This window comes from Molossus molossus, unplaced genomic scaffold (assembly GCF_014108415.1).
Source record: "Molossus molossus isolate mMolMol1 unplaced genomic scaffold, mMolMol1.p scaffold_m16_p_5, whole genome shotgun sequence".
Classification (NCBI taxonomy): domain Eukaryota; kingdom Metazoa; phylum Chordata; class Mammalia; order Chiroptera; family Molossidae; genus Molossus; species Molossus molossus.
In genome coordinates, this window is record NW_023425388.1 from 107,403,501 (window position 1) to 107,417,730 (window position 14,230).

General features: G+C 35.8%; 1 protein-coding gene across 9 annotated transcripts in view; it reads right to left on the reverse strand.

Annotated features, from left to right (window-relative positions):
* XRN1 (5'-3' exoribonuclease 1) overlaps nt 1-14,230 on the reverse strand; it is a 131,523-nt gene that overhangs the window by 88,430 nt on the left and 28,863 nt on the right. For all 9 annotated transcript variants that reach the window (XR_004956861.1, XM_036243930.1, XM_036243928.1 and 6 more), the window contains 3 exons: nt 11,828-11,917; nt 9,384-9,540; nt 7,520-7,639 (listed from right to left, as the gene is read on the reverse strand). Coding sequence is in view for 8 of the 9 variants with exons in the window: in XM_036243930.1 (XP_036099823.1) it covers nt 7,520-7,639; nt 9,384-9,540; nt 11,828-11,917 (367 nt within the window). In the remaining variant the exon portion in view is untranslated. The remainder of the gene's footprint in view (nt 1-7,519; nt 7,640-9,383; nt 9,541-11,827; nt 11,918-14,230) is intronic.

Here is a 14,230-nt window from a genome sequence, read left to right on the forward strand (position 1 = left end):
TAGCTCTGGGGAGAGAGCTGAGATGCTATCCGACAGAATACCTGTGCTGAGTCACTGGCCCACACTACAGAAGTCACCTTTCTCAGGCAGAGCCTTCCCCTCCATGAAGTATCAGCCTGAGAATAAGCAATAGCTCTACCCACTGGAATCCCTCTCGCCCCACCCTGTGAAGCTCATGCCCTGCTGAGCACTACAGCAGGAGGCTCTTTGACTGTGAGGGAGCAGGCAGAGGTGGGTCTCTGGGTACTTTGAGACTTTTGCTGACCTCCCTCTGAGCCTGGTGCTAGCAAAAGCAGACCTAGATGCACACCCTGGTTCTTTATACACACACCAAGGCCCAGCAGAGGGAGCAACAAGCTGTGGATCACAGATAGCTCCAAATAGGTTACCCAGAGCCGTTTATAAGCAGTGTGTGACGTTACAGCACTCTTAAGGCTGTCAACTTATTTCTCAACAGAAATATTTCAACCCAGAAGAGATCGGCATAAAATATTCAAAGTGATGAAAAGCAAGGACAACTAAGGCTGCTTTACCCAGCAAGGCTATTATTGAAAATGGAAGGAGAAATAGAGTTTCCCAGACAAGATAAAGCTAAAGGAGATTGTTACCAAGAAGAAGGAGGAAAGAGGAGGAGGGAAGAGGAAGGAAGAAGAAGAAAGAGGATGAAAAAGAAAAGGAAGAACAACAACAACAACAAAAGCAGAGGAATATAGTTAAAAAAATAAACTAGTGCCTAGTTGGTGGGGCTCAGAGGTTGAGCACTGACCCATGCACCAAGAGGTCACTGGTTCGATTCCTGGTTAGGGTACATGCCCAGGTTGTGGGCCAAATCCCCAGTGAGGGTCATAGAGGAGGTGGCCAATCAATGTTCTCGCTCACTGATGTTTCTATCTCTCTTTCCTTCTCCCTTCCTCACTCTCTAAAATAAATTATTAAAAAAATTTTTTTCTCAATAGCAATAAATATATACTTGTCAATAATCACTTTAAATGTAAATGGCTTAAATGCTCCAATCAAAAGTCATAAGGTAAAAACATAAGACCCCATGTACATGCTGTCTTCAAGAGACCCACTTCCAAATAAATGATACACACAGACTAAAAGTAAAAGGATGGAAAAAGATATTTCATGCACATGGAAAGGAAAAAAGCTGAGGTAGCAATACTTATATCACACAAAATAGACTTTAAAACCAAGGCTATAGTAAGAGACCAAGAAGGAAAGAGATAATGATAAAAGGAACAATCCAACAAGAGGATATAATCCTTATAAACATTTATGCACTCAACCTTGCAGCACCTGAAATGTAAAGCAATTCTTAATGGACATAAATTGACAGTTATACAGTTATAATAGGAGATTTTAACATCCCACTGACATCAACGGATAGATCTTCCAGAGAGAAAATCAACAAACAGATAGTGGCCTTAAATGACACACTGGCTTAGATGGATTTAATTGATAATCTCAGACCATTCCACCCCAAAGCAGCAGATATATACTCTTTTAAGTGTCCATGAATCACTTTCTAACATACCACATGTTAGGACACAAAACCAGTCTCAATACATTTAAGAAGACTGAAATCATATCAAGCATCTCTTCTGACCATAATAATATGAAACTTGAAAACATGCTACTAAAAAATGAAAGTGTTAACCCAGAGATCAAAGAAGAAGTCAAAATATACCTTGTAACAAATGAAAAAGAGAACACAACCTCAAATCTGTGGGACACAGGGAAAGCAGTCCTAAGAGGGAAATTAATAGCATTACAGACCTATGTCAAGAAACAAGAAAAAGCTCAAATAAACAATCTAACTTTACACTTAAAGGAACTTGAAAAAGAAAAACAAACAAAGCCCAGTATAGGTAGAAGAAAAGAAACAATAAAGATCAGAGTAGAAATAAATAAAATAGAATCTAAAAAAATAATTCAAAAGACTAAAGAAACCAAGGTTCTTCACAAAGATAAACAAGGATAAATCTTTAACCAGACTCATCAAAGAAAAAAGAGAGTATCTAAATAAATAAAATCAGAAATGAAAGAAGAGAAGTAACAACTGACACCAAAGAAATACAAAGGATTGTAAGAAAATAGTACAAACCACTATAATCCAAGAAATTGGACAATCTGGAAGAAATGGATACATTCCAAGAAACATAATATGCTAAAACTAAATCAGGAAGAATCAGGTAATCTGAATGAACAGATCACAAGTAGTGAAAGTAAAAAAGTAATAAAATAACTCCCAACAAACAAAAGCCCGAGACTGGATGGCTTTACAGGTGAATTGTACCAAACATTCAAAGAACTAACACCTATCCTTCTCAAACTATTTCAAAAATTTAAGAGGAAAGAACACTCCCAAGCTCATTTGACGAGTCTTGCATTTTCATAATTCCAAAAGCAGATAAAGCACCTACAAAGAAAAAAAAATTATAGCCCAATATCCCTGATGAAATAGATGCTAAAGCTGTCAAAAAATATTAGCAAACTAGATTCAGTAATATATTAAAAAGATCATATACCAAGATCAAGTGGGATTTATCCTGGGTATGCAAGGTTGCTACAATATTCACAAATCAATACATGTGAACCACTACATAAACAAAATGAAGAATAAAAAACACAGAATCATATCAATAGATGCAGAAAAAGCATCTGATAAAATCCAGCAATCATTTATGATAAAAACTGTCAGCACAGTGGGAATAAAGGGAACATAACAACGCAATCAAGGCCATATATGACAAGCCCACAACCAATATCATGCTCAATGGGCAAAAACTACAAGCTTTCCCTTTAGGATCAGGAACAAGCCAGGGATGTCTGCTTTCACCACTCTTATTCAACATAGTACTGGAAGCTCTAGCCACAGCAATCAGACAAGAAGAAGAAATAAACAGCATCCAAATTGGAAAAGAGAAGTAAAAGTGTCATTATTTGCAGATGACATGATACTGTATATCGAGAACCATAAAGAGTCCACCAAAAAACTACTAGAACTGATAAATGAATTCAGTACAGTAGTAGGAAACAACATAAATATCCAGGAATTGGTTGCATTTTTATACACCAATAATGAACCATCAGAAAAAGATACTAAAATAACAATTCCATTACCAATTGCTTCAAAAAGAATAAAATATCTAGGAATAAATTTAACCAAGAATGTATATGACCTGTATGTGGAAAATTATAAGACACTGAAAAAAGAAATTGAAGAAGATTAAAATAAGTTGAAGCATATAGCATGTTCATGGACAGGAAGAATTAAAATGTCCATGCTACCCAAAGAAATCTAGAGATTCAACACAATTCCTATCAAGATACCAATGGCGTATTTCAAAGAACCAAAAAAGTATTTCAAAAATTTGTACGGAACCACAAAGAAACCATAATAGCAATAGCCCAGCCAGTGTGGTTCAGTGGTTGAGTGTCGACCCACGCACCAAGAGGTCACCGGTTTGATTCCTAGTCAGGGCACATGCCCAGGTTGTGGGCCAAATCCCCAGTGAGGGGCATGCAGGAAGCAGCCAATCAATGTTCATGCTCATGGATGTTTCTATCTCTCTCTCCTTCACCCTTTCTCTCTCTCCAAAATCAATAAAGAAAAAAAGAAAAGAAAGAAACCCTAATAGCAATTGCTATCTTGATATCAAACTATACTACAAGGCCACAGTAATCAAAATAGCCTGGTACTAACATAAAAACAGACATATAGATCAATGGAACAGAATAGAGAGCCCAGAAATAAACCTGCACCTCTGTAGTCAATTAATATTTGACAAAAGAGGCAAAAACATACAATGGGCTAAAGACAGTCTAGTCAATAAATAGTGTTGGGAAAATTGGACAGATATGTGTCAATAAATGAAACTAGACCACCTTATTTAACCACGCACAAGAATAAACTCAGATTAAAGTAGAAACCATAAATATCCTAGAAGAAAACACAGGCAGTAAAATCACAAACATTTCTCACAGCAATATTTTTTCTGCTATATCTTCCTGGGCAAGGGAAACAAAAGAATGAATTAACAAATGGGACTACATCAAACTAAAAAGTTTTTGCATAGCAAAGGAAACTAACAAAATGAAAAGACAACCTACGGAATGGGAGAATATTACTTGCCAATGATACATCTGGTATGGGGTTAATATCCAAAACTTATAAAGAACTTATAAAACTCAACACCAAAAACCCCCCACAAATGATCCAATTACAAAATGGGCAAAGGACCTGAAAAGACACTTCTCCAAAGAGGACATACAGATGGTCAACAGACACGTGAAAAGATGCTCACTGTCACTAGTTATCAGAGAAGTGCACAATGAGATATCACCTTACACCTGTCAGAATGGCAATCAGCAATAAATCCACAAATGGCAAGTATTGGCAAGGATGTAGAGAAAAGGGAAGGAACCCTTGCACACTGTGAGAGTGCACACTGGTGTAGCCACTGTGGAAAGCAGTATGGAGATACCTCAAAAAAATTGAAAATGGAACTGCCTTATAATTCCACTTCTTGGAATTTATCTGAAGAAATCCAAAACACTAATTCAAAAGAATATATGCACCCTTATGTTCATTGTAGCGATCTGGAAGTAGCCCAAGTATCCATTAGTAGACGAGTGGATAAAACAGCTGTGGTACATTTACACAGTGGAATACTACATAGCTATAGAAAGAAAAAAAATTTACCCTTTACAACAGCATGGATAGACCTGGAGAGAACATTATGCTAAGTGAAATAAGTCAGTTAAAGAAGACAAAACCATATGGTTTCACTCATATGTGGGATTTTATGAACAAAGTGAGCTAACAAGCAAAATAGAGAGATGTATAGATAGAGGACAGACAGACAGCTCTGGTGGGAGTGGGGCTGGATGGAGGGATTAAGCAAAAAGGAAAGAGAAAGAATTCATGGACAAGGACAACAATCTAGTGATTGCAGGGGTGGAGGTGGTAAAGGGTATAAGGGAGATAAATGGTGATGGAAAAATAAAATAAAGAAAAAAAACAAATATATATGTGTGTACACACACACTCTCTCTCTCTCTCAAATTAGGGGTCAGGGAAAAAAAAATTGGATAATAATGAAATGATATTCTTTGTCATCAATATATTGGCCAAAATTAAGTAAAACAATAGTGCCCAGCTGGCATGGCTCAATGATTGGAACATCATCCCATTAACTGACAGGTCCTGGTTTGATTCCTGGTCAGGGCACATGCCCAGGATGCCTGCTTGATCCCCAGTAGGGGGCACGCAGAAGGCAGCTAATCAATGTTTCTCTTTCACATTGACGTTTTTGTCTCTCTTCCTTACTCTCTTTCTAAAAAATCAATAAAAACATATTTAAAAAATAAAAAATAAATAAAGCCGTGGTATTGAAAACTGGAGAAGCTGAGAAGTGGGTACTAAAATATTGTTTGGTGTGAATTAGACCAGTTATCTTGAAAAAGAATTTGGTAATATTCATTAAAACTAAAACTATATATTTCCATTATCCAAAAAACCCACTTTTGGAATTTTACGTTATGAAAATTTTTATAACAATGAATAAATGAACAAATAAATCAAAAGAATACATAAATACATAAGTGCTTAATCATATCACTGTGTACAGTGGCAGTAAACACAAAGATTCACAGTAAGTTGCAAAATTAACCCACAGCATTCCCATGTGCCTTTCACTCAGCTTTCTCCTTTTTTACAAATGGACACAAGTACATTATAAAAACCAGGCCACTGACATTAGTAAAATACTATTAACCAAACTATAGACATTCAGATTTCACTAGATTTTATGTGATTTGCATGTATGTGTATGTACAGTGCTATGGAATGTTTATCTCATATATAGATTCATGTAACAACTACGCAAACTGGAATACAGAACTGTTACATCATCATAAAGAAACTGTTACCCCTTTATAATAATATCCTATTCCTAACTCTAACACCTTGCAATCATCACTGTTTTATATTACAATAATTTTGTCACTTCAAAAATATTATATAGAGCCCGGCACTGTGGTTAGTGGATTGAGCATCATCCCATGCATGGAGAGGGCACCACTTCAATTCCCAGTTGGGGCACATGCGCGGGTTGTGGGCTCAACCCCCACTAAGGGACGTGGTAAGAGGCAGCCAACTGATGTTATCTCATCCGTGTTTCTCTCTCTCCATCTAAAAAAAAAAAAAAAAATCAATAAAAATATTTTTTCAAAAAACATGCCCTGGCCATTTTGGCTCAGTGGTTAAAGCATCGACCTAACGACGGAAGAGTTGCAGGTTCTGATTCTTGGTTAAGAGCAAATACCTGGGTTGCAGGTTAATTCCCTGCTCTGGTAAAGGTAATGCAAGAGGCAACCAATCAATGTGTCTCTCTCAAATAGATGTTTCTTTTTCTCTCTCTCACTTCCACTCTATCTAAAAATCAATTGGAAAATATCCTCTGGTGAGGATTTTAAAAAAAAGTCCAACTAGCAACTTTTGGTCTCATTCATGTTTTTCTATTGTTCATTAATTTTCCATGGACTGCTGTCCCTATCTTTATTACTTCCTTCATTCTGTGTAGTTTGGGTTTAATTTGCTGTGTTTCTCTAGCTTCTTATGGTAGGAAGCTCACATAACTAATTTTAATTTCTTTTCTTATTTAGTATAATACACATTTGGAACCTAAATCTCCCTTTAAACGCTTCTTCAAGGTCATCACACAGATTATGTCATGCTGTGTTTTCATTATCATTCACATAAAAATATTTTCGATTTATCCCTTTTAATATCTTCTTTCATCCATGGGTTATTTAGAAGTGTGTTATTTAATTTGAAAATGTTTGCACATCTTCCAGATATTTGTATTGATTTTTAATTTAATTCCATGTGGTCAGAGAACCTCTATGATTTCAACCCTTTTAAAATTTACAGAAACATGTTTTATATCTCAGCACATAATCTTGGTGAATGTTCCTTATTCACGTAAAAAAGAATAATTTTTCTGCAATTGCTGAGTGTAGTGTTCTATAAATATTAATGAGGTTGAATAGGTTTATAATGTTGTCTTATCCTTACTGATTTTCTGTCTTCTTGTTCTATCAATTCCTCAGAGAGAAGTGTTGAAATTTCCAACTATAATTGTGGTTTGTCCTTTCAATTCTGACATTTTTGCTTCATGTATTTGAAGCTTTGTTACAGGTTATACATACATTTAGAATTTCTATGTCTTCTTGATGAACTGACTTGACTTTTTAATAAGTATGAAATATCCCTCTTGATTCTGGTAATACTCCTTGTTCTGAAGACTGCTTTTCCTAATACTAGTAAAGCCATTCCAGCTTTCTTATAATTAGTATACCTGGAAGTTTTGATTCACATAATCAAAAAAGAGAGTAGTTAAATCTCATTAACAAAACATAAATGGTGATTTAAACCCATGGCTCATTAACTAATGTAAAATAATCTCTGATTAAGAATATATATGTATATTTAACTCTTTCATGCACTGACCTCATCAATAAAAGGTATTAGTACCACAGCTTCCCATTCCTGTTGTTTCCCATTTAGGTCAGTTTTAAAATCAGGTGGATAATATTCTATAATTGGTGAATCCTCACTGGTCATCAAATGCTGTGGAAAGACAAAATAGTATAACAGAAATATAAAACTATCAATATAGCTTTGTTAATATATTTATAATATTTCCTCAAATGTTACAGTTTAAAATTTCTAAGCAAATAAAACGCAATTTTCACATCTTAGGCTGCAATATACTTGCTACTCAATGCTTTCCCATTCCAGTGGTTATGTGGCAAAACTGTCTGTACTCTGAATTTTAATTTCATCAATTCTATCTTGTCTTTTGACTCTATAAGGTCCACCTAAATTCTGTTTTCCTATTCAACCTTCAGTTTATTTCACAGGTTGCTTAATAGTCCTCTACTTTCAACCTTAAATTAAGTAATTTACTTTCATGCCCTAATCAATTGATTTTATTAAGTAATATAAAAACTGTCATCTACAATAATTTAAAAAAACTCCTAAAATCCAAGAATCTCTTCATCAAAAATAGCAAAAAGTCCAATAAAACTTGTTTTTATTATAAGATAATATAAAAAGAAAAAAATCTTAATATCCAAGAATCTCTTCATCACTAGTAGCAAAGATAAGAAGTGCAATAAGACATGTTTTTATTAGATTTTCTAACAGGTAGAAAATAAAAGCATAAGGATATTTTCCAAGAAAATAAAACAGCATATTTCATTATAACCAGTAAGCCATAGGCACAGAATAAAAATAAAAGCAGATGTGGCTGTAAAACTTGCATGGTTGTACTGCTTCAGAGTGATTGAGTATCAATCCTTAATATATCTAAAGGTAGGAAAAAATCATCAAAGTAACTTAAGAAGCAAGGGAGACCAGATGGGGCCAGTGTGGGAGACATATTAAGTTTCAGAAAGATACAGAAGGAGCCTGACACTGTTCAAGAGGCAACGTGTGTGTGTGTGTATGTGTGTGTGTCTCTCTCTACTCTAGTTCCTGGTACCAGACCATGGAATAAGAACAGATTGATACTCTAGAACAGTGGTTCTCAACCTTCCTAATGCTGTGACCCTTTAATACAGTTCCTCATGTTGTAGTGACCCCCAACCATAAAATTATTTTCACTGCTACTTCATAACTGTGATTTTGCTACTGTTATGTCTTAGGCGACCCCTGTGAAAGGGTCATTTGACCTCCAAAGGGGTCGTGAACCACAGGTTGAGAACCACTGCTCTAGAAGAAGTAAATGAATTTAACCCTCAGAATCAGCTGAATAGGCTTAGTGTAATTTTGATGACTCAATCACCCCTAAATATCTCCCCCAATATGTAAACTATATTAACCACACACACACACACACACACACACACACACACACACAAAAGCCTTTCATTCCACAATTTGATAAGTGAAATGCATAAAACTCAAACATAAACTGAAGTGATACTTCTGCTGAGAAATGACTCATTAGAACCATATTTATTCTAATAGGTAGAAGGTAAAAGAGAACAGGAATAAATCTGTCAATGTTTGGACAAAGTAGATGGCTTAAGATTTTTTCCTGTCTCAGTGCAGAGACAAACTGAAGATTTGCATAAAGATGCTGAAAATGAAAAAGCTATATTCTGAATGGTTTGTAGAGTTTGCTTGCATTTTAAAACCAAACCTAACTTTAAACCAGAATTACTTTTCAAGGAAATTAAGAACTACTGTATTTGAAAATAAAAATATATTTAGCTATTAAAGAAATTTGGGATCTATGTTTCTAGGTTTGGAGGAAGAGCTCCCAAATATTAAAAATAACATAAAAACATTTATTTCTAAAACCCACCTGGTAGCATGTAGGAAGTAAATTTTTGCTAGCTGCTGGAAGTACAGCAAGAAGCTGTTCAAATGGCTTGAAAGGTTTTCCTAGTTCAAAATAGATTTTGAGTGTACTGATGTTGCGGATATCAGATAAGAAAGGTGCATAATGATAAGGATAATACCTATAAAACAAAACTGAGTCTTAAACAATTGGCAATGTTATGAAACAGTTCAATATTAAGTATGTGTTTCCTTAATTTCATATCATACAATAATTCTATATCAAAAAATTATCACCCTTACTTCTACCACTTGAATATGAGAAATCAGTAGTCTTAGAAAATACAGGTCTTATGATGGCAACAAATGATATATTTACTTAATTTTTATTTTATTTATTCTTTATCCTCACCCGACAGTTTTGCATTTATCTTCAGGTAGAGTGGGAGGGATAGAGGGAGGAAGAGAGACAGAGAAACATCGATGTGAGAGAGAGACATCGACTGGTAGCCACCCACATGTCCCCAACTGGGGCCGGGGACAAACTGCAACCAAGTACGTGCCCTTAGCGGGAACTGAACCTGGGACTCTCTGGTCCACAGGCCGACGCTCTAACTGCTGAGCCAAACCAGCCAGGGCTATTTACTTAAGTTTTAAAGTACAGCTTCACATTTCCAAAATTGGTATGTACAATGTAACTGAAGAATGAATCTATCTATCTATCTATCTATCTATCTATCTATCTATCTATCTATCTATCTCATAACGGTTTAGTTCCCTAAATGTTTAGTGCGAATCTTCTAAAAAATAGATTCTTAGAATGAAGTAATGAGGTAGTCAGAAGACTCTCAGTAGGCTCATGTGGGCCTGGTCTCTGCCATAAGGGCAAAGAAAACAGGGAATCTGAACTCATATGGCTTTTACTAGTCATTTCTAAGAACTTTTATATTTGAATTAGTATATATATTATTATGTTTGTAATAAGGATTAAACTATTTATCAAACATACAACTACTTTTGTTTTTAATACCTTCCTATCTTTTAACTACAGGCATAAATATTTTTAGAAAGCTTTGCATGTAAAAGTTTTTAAAAAGTTCAATGCTATTAATGTCTGACTAATGATGCCCCCCAAAATAAATACATATTTTTTTAAACATTATAGATTTTAGAGACAGAGGAAGGGAGAAGGAGAGAGAAACATCGATGAGAGAAACATCTACTGGCCGCCTCCTGGATGCCCCCAACTGGAGATCGGGCTCACAACCTGGGCATGTGCCCTGATCGGGAATCGAACCGGCGACCTCTTGGTGCCTGGGTCGATGCTCAACCACTAAGCCACACCAGCCGGGCAAAAAATAATATTTTTATATTCCACAATTATGGCATATTTCAAAGAATGGAAAGGTTTATGAGGCAGAATGGCATGTGGAACAGTGGAAATTGTACATATAGACTTGGAAATCAGATAGGCTTGGAATTAATTCTTTGTGGTATATATGACCTTGGAAAGATTATCTAACCTCTTTGAGACTCATTTGCAAAATGCAGAGAACAAGACTTAAATTTAAAAGGTTGTGAGGATTATGTGAGAACATGCTTTTTAAGTGCTAGGCCTTAATGCCTGTAGTATAACAAAAATAACTTGTACTCACCCTCTTAAAAAATGACAAATCAAAGACTTTGTCATTAGAACACTCTTCAAAGAGGTCCTGAGAATCAAGTTTAGTTATTGGAAAGAATTTTTTAAAGGCTGTCAGTAAGTGAAACCATAATTAATGTCACATTATCCTGCTTTGGTTTGTTTTATTAAGTGGTGCATTCAAATAAAGCCTAGCAGAGGTACTCTGAAAACAAAACAAAACATGCTACTTCATCAAAAGTCTCTACTTTTCCCTGCAACATTTTCTGGTTTGCTATTTTTCTGTTTGGGTGGATGGTTTGAAATTGTAGATGGTACTTGCTGGACTAGAAAGCATGAGAAAAATAAATTATTACTATTTCCAGGAAAATCAAACAATTTATTTATCCTTTCTTCTTTACACTTTCCAGTCTAACATTCAAATAACCCATTCCTCAATAATTATTCCTGATAGAAAAAATTTCTCACACACACAAAATGTGGAAAAGAACAATGAATAATGCCACAAAAAATTACTCAGACCCAATAATCATAAAGACTTTGACAGTCTTGATTCATCATGATAGAAAATTTTAAATTCTTAGATTAACAAAGAGCTTTTATTTTGGACCACCTGCCAGGGCTGAAAGTATCTTTGTTATACAAGGTCATTTTAAAGTATTTTTAGATAAGAAAAGATTACCTGTATTTGTAAGAGATTGGTTATATGTTCCTTTTAAAAAATACCACCAAAAATAGAAATAAAAGAAGAAATCCCCAAATGAGACTACAGTAGAATGAACCATTATAAAAAAAAAACCCAAATATTTGTTTTTGTGTTTCCTCACCAGCTCCAGGACTGAACTCCATGATAGTAATAGTGTAAAATCCACTGTATTGCCTGAATATAACATGCAGCTTGATCAGCCAGAAAGTCACTGGAAACAGAAAACAATATTTTCATTATAACATTGTTTCAAAGACAGGCTATTGTCTCTAGAACATGATATCTGCTGATACCATGCTCTACCTCAATATGTTTTATTTAATCAATGAATAAGCTAAATCATTATCATCAGAAAAACTCCAAAACCTTAATTTAAAAAAAGTCCATCCTGTCAGATTCAAGTTTGCCTTATATTTTTCCTAAACCAAATACCAGAATATTTAAGCCTGCTGTGCATACTCGTTCAGTCAACGTACTATGCTTTATTGAGGATTTAGCCAATGCAGCTTTCTATAAAGTGTTACTACCGCCCTGGCTGGTTTGGCTGAGTGATAGAGCGGTGGCCGACGGAACAAAGAGTCGCTGGTTTGTTTCCATTTGTAGTTTGTGCCCGACCCTGGTCAAGGTTGTTGCAGGAGGCAACCAGTCGATGTGTCCCTCTCATGTCGCTATTTCTCTCTCTCTCCCTGCCACTTTATCTGAAGATAAATAGAAAAATATCCTTGGGTGAAGATTAAAAAAAAATAAATGGTTACTATCACTCCCTTAAATAGGGTGCTTTGAGGGACAGAGATGGGAATTTTCTTCCTGTGGGAGGATGCCTGAGAGAACCACAGGAATAAAATTGGAAAGATCTTCAAATCTGGTTATAGCAGCTAGAACACACTTCGAAAAGTGCTGTATCCACTGACAATGTTCTCTCCATTCCCTTCTTCTCAAAAACTATCATTTAAGGTAAAATAAAGCTTGACCAGAAAAAAACCAAAAGAGCCCTAGGCTAAAGCTATAAATTTGTTAGTGTCTATTACCAAAATTCAGGTAGAGATGTACTTAAATATCCCAGTTTTCCATTTTTCAGGGAGTTATACTCTTGAACATGAAATGTATTACTTTTTCATTATAAAATGAATATTTTCTCATTACTGAAAATCTAGATAATAAAGAAAAGCATTTTTTTTTATCACCTTATAGCAATCTCTATTACATTCTGGTGTTTTTCAGTCTTTTATATATGCCTAGGTTTTTTTTTTTTTAACTTTTCTTTATTGATTTTTAGAGAGAGAGGAAGGGAGAGGGAGAGGGAGAGAGAGACAGAAACATCCCTGAGAACATCGATGGCTGTCTCCTCCATCCCACTACTGGGGACTTGGCCCACAACCTGGGCATATGCCCTGACTGGGAATCGAACTGGCAACCTCTTTGTACATGAGTCGACAATCAACCACTGAGACACACTGGCTGGGCTTGTTTTTTTAAAAAATGATACACACACACACACACACACACACACACACACTGGAACCTCGATGTTGGAACTTAATTCATTCTGGAAGGCTGTTTGAGAAGTGATTTGTTTGAAAACTGAGTCGACAATCAACCACTGAGCCACACTGGCTGGGCTCGTTTTTTTTAAAAATGAGATACACACACACACACACACACACACACACACACACACACACACAGTGGAACCTCAAATTTGGAACTTAATTCATTCTGGAAGGCTGTTTGAGAAGAGATTTGTTTGAAAACTGAATCATTTTTTTCCCATTACAAATAAGGTAAAAATGGTTGGCCTGGCTGGTGTGGCTCAGTTGGTTGAGTACTGTCCCATACACCAGGAGGTCACTGGTTGATTCCCAGTCAGGACACATGCCCAGGTTGTAGGCTCTATCCCCACTGGGGGGGGGGGGGGGGGCAAGAGGCAGCCAAAAGATGTTTCTATCTCTCTGTCCATCTCCCTTCCTTTCTCTCTAAAATCAATAAAATAGCCTGGCCAGTGTGGCTCAGTGGACTGAGCATGGTCCCATGGACTGAGAGGTCCCGACTCGATTGCCAGTCAGGGCACACGCCCAAGTTGCGGGCTCCATCTCCAGTACAGGGCATGCAGGAGACAGCCGACCGATGTTTCTCACATCAATGTTTATCTCTTTCCCTTCCTCTCTCTCTAAAAAGAAAAAAAAAATCAGTAAAACATTTTTAAAAAATAAAATAAAAATATATTAAAAAATAATAATGTAGTCCCGGGTTTGGTTCCTGATAGTGGCATGTACCAAAAAAAATAAAATATAATGTAAATTGAATTAATCCGTTCCAGACACACAAAATGATTTCATTTCAACCTTTCTTATATACAGTCCATGTCTAATGTACTGTTTAATCTGTGAATAAATACTTATTTTCTTAGATTTATGGAACCCCCTAACTAGCCTTTAATCACTGTCAGCACTTGTTCCAGAGTGTCCTTCAGATCAGCATATAGCATCTTTGCTTTTCACATATCGATGCCTGTGAAATGTGAAAT